This window comes from Callorhinus ursinus, unplaced genomic scaffold (genome assembly GCF_003265705.2).
Source record: "Callorhinus ursinus isolate GAN/ISIS: 27379988/994484 unplaced genomic scaffold, GSC_fseal_2.0 scaffold131, whole genome shotgun sequence".
Taxonomy (NCBI): domain Eukaryota; kingdom Metazoa; phylum Chordata; class Mammalia; order Carnivora; family Otariidae; genus Callorhinus; species Callorhinus ursinus.
This window is the reverse complement of record NW_027397193.1, coordinates 29734-41213: the sequence shown is the minus strand read 5'-3', so window position 1 is coordinate 41213 and position 11480 is coordinate 29734. Positions and strand designations below refer to the sequence as shown.

Below are 11480 nucleotides of genomic sequence, written 5' to 3'. Positions count from 1 at the left end.
GTATACTGCAATCTCTAATAAACATAACATAATAAATAAAAAAATTTGAATTGGAACAATCTGGTGCTGGTTGGCATTCCATCTTTGGTTTGTTTTTGTTTTTGTTTTTACTGATTTGAGATTTTTATTTTTTTATTTTTTTTATTATGTTCAGTTAGCTAGCATATAGTACATCATTAGTTTTTGATGTAGTGTTCAACAATTCATTAGTTGTGTACCACACCCAGTGGCTTTCCATCTTTGAAAGGAAAATGCATATCTCACATCACTATGCCCAGTATGCTTGCATCAACTCTGAGCTGTGTGCAAGCCTTAGTAAGTATTACATGGTGGCTTTCTCCTTTTTATACAAAACTCTACCATGTTATCTGCATGAGTTAAATAAATTTGAGAAGTTGTTTTAAAACACTACTTCCAAATAAAATCCCCAAAGCAATATTGGGTTGGTTCCTTATTTTTTTCTATAATAAATCTCTTTATATCTATCAATATTATTATGTAATATTATATGTTATGTTGCATTATATTACATAAAATTATTGTTATATTATATATTATATAGCATATATTATATTATATATTATAATCACATTAACATACACTCATATATTATGAAAGTATATACTGTGTACTATTATATGTTATACTAATATATATTATCATTGCATTTTATAATTAATTTATATAATATAATATATAATATAATATATAACTATGTATTTTAAATATAAAACAGAATTAATTAATATTGTCAATATTAATATGTATAATATACATAATATGTAATAATATATACATATGCTATGTTGCATATAATAATTAATATATGTGTATATAATATATTTTGTATTATTGTGTAATTATGTAATATAAGTATACTAATTATATTTCTGTCTTAATATATAATATATAAATGACATATTTATATCTTGATATATATCATATAATATATTATATATTAATATATAAACCATAGTAACATAGCATATTATGTATATTACATATACTATTATATATAGGATTATAGTATGTAAATATAATTAAATACATATTCCATTTTATGTAATGAAACAATACACTTACAACATATTATAATTTATAATATATTGTAGTTGCACTAGAACATTATTTACTCACTACATTAAGTTTTTCAGGCAATTAACAAATATTTATTAAGTACCTACTATGTGTCAAGCATAGTAGGGTACAATGGTAAGCAAGAGAGTGACCCTGACCCCGAGGAGCTTACAAGCTAATGGGGAGATTCACGGGGGAATAGAGTACCATTGTGTACTGTACAGCAATCATGCTATTCAAAAATAATTCATAGGAACTACAATGAAGTGCAGATAGCAAAGTCTCTGCACCCTGTGAAAGCTGTGAAATGCTCTCAGAGTGTTGAGAGCTGTGGTTTTACCTTTTCTCCCTCCTGGCAAACTTAGCGACTTTCCACACATTCTATGGAAGTAAAGGACTCAGCAAAGAGAAGAGTCATAAGTACATGCAGAAGCTGGGCTCCCCTGGCCCCCAGGCCCTGAGGTCTGTGAGCACACCATGTAAAAGGTGCAGACGGAGGCTCTGCACAGAAAAGTCTTGGAGATGAGGAGTGGGATATGAGGATGGAAGCGTCTGTTCTGTAACTCAAGTGCCTCCACACTCTTTTCTCTTTATAGCAGGAGGAATGTGTCTGGCTCCAGTTTGACCCTGAATTTTGAAAATGCTTTGTTGTACACTTTAAGGAATGGATAAGTGGTTGGAGGGTCTCATAAAGGAGCAGGTGTGTAGCACCTCCCCCTATGTCCTTTGTGATCATCCTCATTTGCTAGGCCCATCCTCGCGGGCTCCTCTGCCATCTCCAGTTTTGGTTTCTGTCCCCAAAGCTGAGTTCAGGTAATTCCATGCGCTGATGTAGAAAAAAAATTACTTTTTAGAGAGGTACAGATGTGCGCAGCCACTCTCCTCTTGTGGCTATATATTTTAAAGATCTTTGTATTTTTAATTTTAAAAATATTTTATTTATTTATTCATGAGAGTCAGAGAGAGAGAGAGAAGCAGAGGCAGAGGGAGAAGCAGGCTCCCCGCCTAGCAGGAAGCCCGATGCGGGACTCAATCCCAGGACTCTGGGATCATGACCTGAGCCAAAGGCAGACACTTAACCATCTGAGCCACCCAGGCACCCCAGATCTTTGTATTTTTAAAATTAGTGCCAAAAGGGAAAGGCAAATGAAATTACACATCTTGTATCTCATTACCTTAGTAGATGGAGCCACATAGTCTTTAGCTGCAAGACTATTGTTCTACTAACAAGGAAAAAATGTTATATGGGTGATGAGATTGTGCATTTTTTAAAAACAGGAAACAGCAAAACCAAAAGACAACCAACAGAATGGGGGGAGATATTTGCAAATGACATATCAGATAAAACACTAGTATCCAAAATCTATAAAGAACTTATCAAACTCAACCAAAGAACAAATAATCCAGTTAGGAAATAGGCAAAAGACATGAACAGACATTTCTCCAAAGAAGACATACAAATGGCCAAAGACACATGAAAAAGTGCTCAATATCACTTGGCATCAGGGAAATACAAATCAAAACCACAATGAGATACCCCCTCACACCAGTCAGAATGGCTAAAATTAACAAGTCAGGAAATGACAGATGTTGGTGATGCAGAGAAAGGGGAACCCTCCTACACTGTTGGTGGGAATGCAAGCTGGTGGAGCCACTCTAGAAATCAGTATGGAGGTTCCTCAAAAAGTTGAAAATAGAGCTACCCTAGACCCAGCAATTGCACTACTGGGTATTTACCCCAAAGGTAAAAATGTTGTGATCCGAAGGGGCACATGCACCCCGATGTTTATAGCAGCACTGTTCACAACAGCCAAACTATGGAAAGAGCCAAGATGTCCATCGACAAATGAATGGATAAAGATGTGGTATATACACACAATGGAATATTATGCAGCCATCAAAAGAAATGAAATCTTGCCATTTGCAAAGACGTGAATGGAACTAAAGTATATTATGCTAAGCAAAATAAGTCAATCAGAGAAAGACAATTATCATATGATCTCACTGACATGTGGAACTTAAGAAACAAGGCAAAGGATCATAGGGGAAAAGAGGAAAAAATGAAACAAGACGAAACCAGAGAGGGAGACAAACCATAAGAGACTCTTAATCTCAGGAAACAAACTGGGCTGCTGGAGTGGAGGGGCGTGGGAGGGATGGGTGGCTGGGTGATGGACATTGGGGAGGGTACATGCTATGGTGAGGGCTGTGAATTGTGTAAGACTGATGAATCACAGACCTATACCCCTGAAACAAATAATATATTATATAGTAATAAAAATAAATAAATTATATTTGAAAATTAAGAAATAAAAAATAGAAACAAGCAGCAAAAAGATGGGTTCAAAGCATACTGTAACAATTTTACATATGTTATATGATATATACATGTACATATATAACACACAGATATGCATACACATCCATCCTGGAGTTCTCTGGAGAACTTTGACTAATCCACAAATCCAAAAGAAAAAGAAACCTTGTAAAAATGTCACCTTTCCATCTAAAAAGATGAGTTCCAGATCTCCGGATCCCTGGTGGTTTTTCCTTTGTGGAAGTATTTCCACCAGGTCAGGCCCCGGCAACTCAGCATTCTCTCTGATGATGTGCATGTTTGAGTATCATTATAAGGCAGAGGCCCCATCACACAGGAGTTTTAGCATCTCTTCAGAGCTCACACAGCCCACACCGAGCACCGAGAATGTTGCTGGTATCCTCCAGTTCCTACTCTGCTGAGTTCATTAGGTGTAGACCATAGGCCCTGGGCTGGGTACCCTACAGCTGCACAGTCACATGTATCCTCACAACACACCCCAAGGGCCTTGCTGCCAAAGAGCAAATCCTGCAGCCGGGCTATCAGGGCTCCTTCACCTTTGCTGATGGACTTCCAAGGATATTCAACCCTTCTCATGAGTGATCTCAATGCCCTAAGTCTTCTGGCTTGAAACTAATTTTGTCATGAAACCAAATCACACAGAATGACAGGATGCCGTTTCACGGGTCAGTTTTCTAGGGCTGCTGTAACAAAGCACATAAACCTAGTGACTTAAAGCCACACACATCTATCCTCCTCTGTGCTGGAGGCCAGAAGCCAAAATCAGGGTCACCAGGTGTGAGTCAAGGTGTGAGCAGGGCTGCATCCTTCAGACGATCCATGGGAGAATTTGTCTCCTGCTTTCCCAGCTTCCAGAGGCAGCAGGCATTCCTTGGCTCAAGGTTTCTGGCTCAGTTACTCCAATGCCTCCTTCCAGTGTCACATCCCCTACTTCTCTCTGTGTCTGACCCCTCCTGCCCCCCTTTTTAAATTAATTAATTAATTATTATTATTATTATTATTTTTAATTTTATTATGTTATGTTAGTCACCATACAATACATCATTAGTTTTTGATGTGGTGATCCACGATCCATTGTTTTCATATAACACCCAGTGCTCCATGCAATATGTGCCCTCTTTAATACCCATCACCGGGCTAACCTATTCCCCCACCTCCTCCCCTCTAAAACCCTGTTTGTTTCTCAGAGTCCATAGTGTCTCATGGTTCATCTCTCCCTCCAATTCCCCCCCCATTTTTCCCTTCCTTCTCCTAATGTCCATCCTGCTATTCCTTGTGTTCCACAAATAAGTGAAACCATATGATAATTGACTTTCTCTGCTTGACTTATTTCACTTAGCATAATCTCCTCCAGTCCCATCCATGTTGATGTAAAAGTTGAGTATTCATCCTTTCTGATGGCTGAGTAATATTCCATTGTATATACGGACCACATCTTCTTTATCCATTCATCTGTTGAAGGGCATCTCGGCTCTTTCCACAGTTTGGCTATTGCGGACATTGCTGCTATGAACATTGGGGTGCATATGGCCCTTCTTTTCCCTACATCTGTGTCTTTGGGGTAAATACCCAGGAGTGCAATTGCTGGGTCATAGGGTAGCTCTATTTTTAACTTTTTGAGGAGCCTCCACACTGTTTTCCAAAGTGTCTGTACCAACTTGCATTCCCACCAACAGTGTAAGAGGGTTCCCCTTTCTCCACAACCTCTCCTGCCCCCTTTTAGAAGAACACTTGCAATTATAGCAGACCCATCTGGATGATCCAGGGTAATTCTTCTGTCTCAGATTGTTAACTGCATCTCATCTGCATGCAGTCCCTTTTGTTGGGTAAGGGAACATAGTCACAGGCTCTGGAAAAGGACATCTTAGGCGTGAAGGGTTGACATTAGTCATTTACATCAACAATTGTAAAGTAATGAAATGGAACCCAAGGGTCTCATTGTCAGTGTTGATGTGACAAGGTGTCTCTGTAACTTCTCTGGAGTCAGTATTTCTCTCTGGCTGTGTGAACGGGGTGTGTGCCTGGGGCTGCACCTGCCCTCATTCCTGAAAGGTGTCTAGTCCTTCTAATGACAGCTTTTCCCTCCCAGTCAGGACGACACTTCTCTCTGTAGATACACGAGAGGGATGCATTCCTGATCACCAACTGCACTCACATGCAGATTGTAATGGATTCCTGCTTCACCACTTCAGGGCAGTGTGGCTGGGGACAAATCATCTCTCAGATTTGCATTTTCTGCATTTCAAAAATGGGAATAGTAATAGATGTAGGTGATTTCTAAATGTGCAGAAATAATGATTTATTTTGAGACTAGAAGAGTGAATGCACATGATACCCTTCCTACAACATTTGGCAAGCAACAGGCACTCATATGTGATAGATAGCCATTCTTAGGTTTATTATTATAAAACATCTGCTGCCTGCAACTCAAATATCTCGCCATAGCTTTGAGTAAGAATTTACACCAACAGAAGGCCCCTTCATGGATGCTCTTCCCAAACCCCACATGGGAGTCAGATAGACCTCCATGTGACTCCTTCATTCAGCTGTTGTAGGACCTCCACCAACATTTCTCATCTGCTTTCAGGGTGTGACCTCTCTCTATGCCATCTTGACATAGCACTGTACTCTCCAACACATTCCCCCATTGAGATTCAAGTAAAACACAGGAAAGAAAAATTGATGTTTTACTGAAAGTAATGTGGGGAAATAGGGATAAGGATTTCCATGAGATAAAAGAATGCAACACCCTTTTAACATTCTGTATGTTCTAAGCACTGAAACTTCTCCTGCCCCTCTCTCTGTCTCTGTCTCTCTGTCTCTCTCTCTTTCTCCATTTTGCCTTCAGACATCAGTCATTCAACTCATATCAACATTTAAACCTCCTTAGGATCTATCCCCTTCACAGACAGTGAGGAACTATAAACAGTCAACTATCTCCTTGGAGACAAACAGTTTAAATTCTTTTGTGAATTTGTTATAATGAAAAGATAATACTTATACAACACTGGACACAGTGCCTGATAAGAAAAGCCCAATGCTGGTGGTCTTTATTATTATGCTTATTTTTGTTTATCCTTACAGTGGGGGAAGGAAGGTCCCCCTTTGCTTCTTTATTCAAGATGAACCATTGGCATCACTGCCCAGACACATCCATGTGATACCCCCTACCAGCCCATAGGTAGATAACACATTCTTAGACAGAGGTAATGAGTTGGAGTTCATCATACGGGGTCAAGAACAAGAGATGATGATTGCTAGAGCTTAGGCAAAATTGGGAAAAACAAAACATAGCATGTATCCAACACCTGTGGATGCAACCAGCAATACCTATTCAGTATTTTCATATACTGAATCCCTACAAAATTCCTATAGAATGAGTCCTTATTATTCCCAGCCCTTCTATCTTATTTCCTCACCACCAAATTTCCTCCAGCCATCAGGAGTTTAGGGGACTGAATTTTCTCTGGAAGCTTTTCTTTATGGCATTCTTGAGTTCCTTATTCCTGAGGCTGAAAATGATCGGGCTGAGAAAAGGAGTGAAGACTGTATAGGTGGTGGCCATCAGAGTGTTACTGTCCATAGAATGGGGGCCCTTGGGCTTGAGGTAGATAGTAGAGGCAAAACCATAGTGTACAATGACCACAGTGAGGTGGGACACACATGTGGAGAAGGTCTTGTGCCTGCCCTCAGCTGAGGGGATCCTCAATATAGCAGCCACAATGAAGACATAGGAGAGGATGATGAGGAATAAACAGCCCATCAGAGCTGTGACACACACCAGGATCACACCCAAGGTGACAGAGGATGTCTCCTTCCCACAGGACAACTTTAGGAGGGAAAGCACATGGCAGCCAAAATGGTGAATCACATTCGACCCACAGAAGGTGAGGTGAAAAACTATCAAGGTCACCATCATCCCCATGACTGAGCCACCAGCCCAGGTCCAGGACACCAGATGTGCACAGATGCGGGTGCTCATGAGCACGTTGTAGTGCAGGGGGTGGCAGATGGCCACGTAGCGGTCATAGCCCATGATCATGAGCAGGAAGGAGTGGGTGAAGCCAAATGTGAAGGAGAAGAACATCTGGCTGGCACAGGCCATAAAGGTGATGGTGTGGTGGGTTGAGAGCATGTCAACCAGCATGCGAGGGGTAAGGGTAACAGTGAACAGAATCTCTGAGGTGGACAGGGCACACAGGAAGAGGTACATGGGTGTGTGCAGGCTGTGCTCACTCCACACAGTGGCCATGATGATCAGGTTCCCCAGCAGGGTGAACAGGTACATCAGCAGGTACAGCAGGAAGAAGGCAGGCAGGAGACGTGGTGGGAAGTTGGAGAAGCCCACAAGGATGAATTCGGACACCATGCTGTAGTTCTGAGCAGCCACAGATGCTGCATCTGGTGAGTCCAGACAGGATATGAAGGTACATGGTTTATCCCATGAAGGACAAGGATGAGTCAGCATCAGAAAACCCTAATGACTCGTTGAACACTGCATCAAAAACTAATGATGTACTATATGTTGGTTAACTAAACATAAAAAAAAGAAAACCTATCATGTGAATTAGTCGCATGAATAAACTAAAAAGGAAATGTCATATAACTATATCAATGGGCAGGAATACTGGATTAATAAATTTCAGTTCCTATTTATGATTTTAAAAATTGATACATAATTGATATATAACATTGCATTATTTTAGATATAGCATAAGGATTAACATATGCACATATCATAAAGATTTTTTAAAAGTTTTTTTTCTCAACCTGAAACCAACTGAGACTTTCTTAGCTAACCAGGAATATATACTGAAAAACTAGCAAATAGTACCTGAAGTGGGAAACTGCCAATGCATTATTTTAGAATCAGGAACAAGCCAAGGTTACTCACTGTCTCTGCTGGTCATTAGCTGGGCACTAAAAGTCTGGAATGGTACTTGAGGAAAGATATAAAAACAAGGAGTATCAGGATCGGAAGGGAGGAGATGTGATCATCTACCTAGAAAGGTAAAAGAATGAAGGCAGACTATATTTAGAGCAAAGAAAGAACACATGCTGTGGAGGACTAGATAAACTTTCCAAACTCACAGCATTTCCCATAGAATTACACCCATAATAATCATGCAAAACATAGAATATAGGAGAAAAGTAAGATAACATTACCATTAGTGACACAAACTATAACTAGCTCTCAAATATTTTGGCCTCAGGATTTCTTTTCTTTTCTTTTAAGATTTTATTTATTTATTTGAGAGAGAGCAAGAGGGAGAGCATGAGTGGCAGAAGGACAGAGGGGCAGAGGGAGAAGCAGACTCCCCACTGAGCAGGGAGCCTCCTGTGAGGCTCCATTCCAGGACTCCGGGATCATGACCTGAGCGGAAGGCAGACACTTAATCAACTGAGCCACCCGGGTGCCCCTGGCCTCTGGATTTCTTTAGGCTAAAAAACTATTGAGTCCCCTAGAGGGCTTTTGTTTGAGGGAGTTATAACTCTCCATTCTTACCATATTAATAATTAAAACTGAGATTCTTGAAAAATATTTAGTTATTAACACATTAAAAGAACAATAATCAACCTTTGATTCAACCTAAAAGAACAATCAATATCATGTCAATATAAGTAATGTTTTAGAAAAGTAACTGCATTTTAAAAACTCATTTAGTGAGAAGTGTGGCTTTGTTTTACAAATTAGCAAATTTGTCCAATGCTGGCTGGCTGGAAGACAAGATGATGCTGGTATCTGCTTCTTCATTCAGCTTGTGGCTGTATGCGGTTTTAGTTGAAGCATATGACAAAAATACATCCTCTCCTTCACTGGAAAAGTGAGGACTTGATGGCCCCCAGAAAGGGTCTCCAGGACCCCGGGATCTTCATATCACACTTTGGTAGCCTCTGTTATAAAACATCTAGGAATTAACCAAACACATGCAATATCTCCAAGGACAGAAATTTTAACCACTGATAGATATGTAGAAGATGGTCTGGATACATGGAAAACATGGAAACCAATGTGCTCTCTTGGATGGGATGAGCTAATAGAGCAATTACGTCAGTTTTTTCCCAAATTATATTCAGTGCAATTACATTTACAATTTAAGAAGTTAAATTTAAAAACTATCTTAAACCTCCTTCTGAAAAATAAAGTTAGTGAAAAATTATACTGCTCTTCTAAAAATGGAGTGTACATGGGGCGCCTGGGTGGCTCAGTCCATTGAGTGTCAGACTCTTGATTTCAGCTCAGGTCATGATACCAGTGTGCTGGGATCAAGCCCCAGTCCAGCTCCCCATGCAGCAATCAGTGGGGAGTCTGCTTGTCTTTGTCTCCCTCTGAACGTCTCCCTGACTCCCGCACTCTAGCTCTCTCTCTCTCTCAAATAAGTATATAAATCTAAAAAAAATTTTTAAATATAAAGTAAATAAAAATGTATTACACGAGAGAGAGAGAGAGATATCCCTCCCGGTATTGAGACTCACACTAGACTCGGAATCATTTTAAAAACTGTGAGCCTGGAATAGACATGTATCATATATATGATACACAGATCATACTGTTTGGATGCCTCAGAAATATTTGCTTGTTTCAAAACCCAATAGGTGATAAAGGTGGGAGCACAAAATCAAATAGAAAAAATGGGTTGTTTACTGGTTTGTGGTGGGAAAACTGGTGATTTTATGAAGCGGTGCAAATCTGAAGTCCTGCCCAAAACTGCAGGCAAAGGTGGAATCCAGATGGATTTCACCCACAGAAGGAAATATGAAGTCAGGAAGAGAAGGTGCAGGAGAATAACTTTGTGATCTAAGAGTGAAGAAGGAGTTATTAAACAAACCTCAAAAGCACAAATGTTAAGGTGATTTTAGAAAGACAAGAAATGTCTATGTGCATGCTTTCTATATAAAGAGGCACTTGAATTTTATAAACATATCTTCTGTAAGTGTTGATGAATGATGTACTGTACGGTGACTAAATAACATAATTAAAAAAATGTTGAAGCCATTCTCTGGAAATAATGTTAACTGCTCAGAAAAGGAAACTGACATGAAAAGTTCCCCAAGGAATTTGTTCAACAAGGGATATCCAGGATTCATGAACAGGCAGGTGGAAATTGGGAAAAGAGCTTTTGCATTGCTGAAAATTGACCAGGAAATACTATCTAGAATAAATAAGAAACCAGTGACATTCAGAAAGAGAGACCTCAATACAGAAATGAGCCAAGGATATGAGCAGAGAACTCACAGAAGGAGTAATACAGACACACCAAAGGATGGTTTTAAGACAAGGAAAAGACAGAGTAAAATGACCATGGACTACACTGTGCACCTATTCAATTCCCCAGATTAGAAAGTGCCCAATGTAGGTGGAAATATGGGGAGAAAGCAATCCTTGTGGTCTACTGGTGAGAACAGAGAATGGAAAAGCACAGACTTAACCTGCTCTGTGCACCAGGACATGTGTTCCTGAGCAACTATCTCAATTGCTCACACCTGTTTGAAGGAGGCATGTCAGAGGATGTTTCTGTAGCATTGCCTGTAGTGGGGAAATGGACAAGCCTGCTTGGGAACCGTAACTGGGTAGAGGGCAGGTCACATGGCGTGGATGCAACTACTGGATCCCCAGGTAGGAGTTCAATGCACACACAGCAGTGTAAAGCGACCTGGAAAATGATCTTGAATGAAAGAAGCAAAGGCAGATGAACACTCTAGCATAATTCCATTTGGGCACATGAAAAATACAGCACCTGAAACTATTCTGGATGATACTGTAACGGTGTGTACAAGTCACTATACATTTGCCAAAACCCAAGATGTGCAACACAGACAGTAAACCCTAATGACCTGTGGCCTGAGTTAATAATAATAATGTAACCATATTGGTTCACCAACTAGAACAAATGGACCACAAGAATACCAGATTGTACAAGGTTTAGCAACAACCCTGGTCTCAACCCACCAGACGCCAGTAGCATCCCCTCCCTCCCCATGACTTGTACAACCAAAAGGTCCTCCACGCATGTACAAACATTTCCAGTGGGGGGGGGGGTTTGTAGATTCAGTCCCAAACAAG

The 11480-nt window shown here is 40.0% G+C and overlaps 1 protein-coding gene across 1 annotated transcript; it reads right to left on the bottom strand.

Annotated features, from left to right (window-relative positions):
- Positions 1–6854: 6854 nt before the first annotated feature.
- On the bottom strand, positions 6855–7886 carry LOC112817634 (olfactory receptor 10H3-like). Its single transcript, XM_025864826.2, has one exon. It carries the CDS (start codon positions 7881–7883, stop codon positions 6855–6857), a length of 1029 nt encoding a protein of 342 aa, XP_025720611.1. The 5' UTR covers positions 7884–7886.
- Between the last annotated feature and the right edge of the window lie 3594 nt (positions 7887–11480).

Excerpts from the sequence above, each read along its gene's own strand:
- LOC112817634 (XM_025864826.2), bottom strand. The coding sequence starts at position 7,883 with ATGCTGACTCATCCTTGTCCTTCATGGGATAAACCATGTACCTTCATA.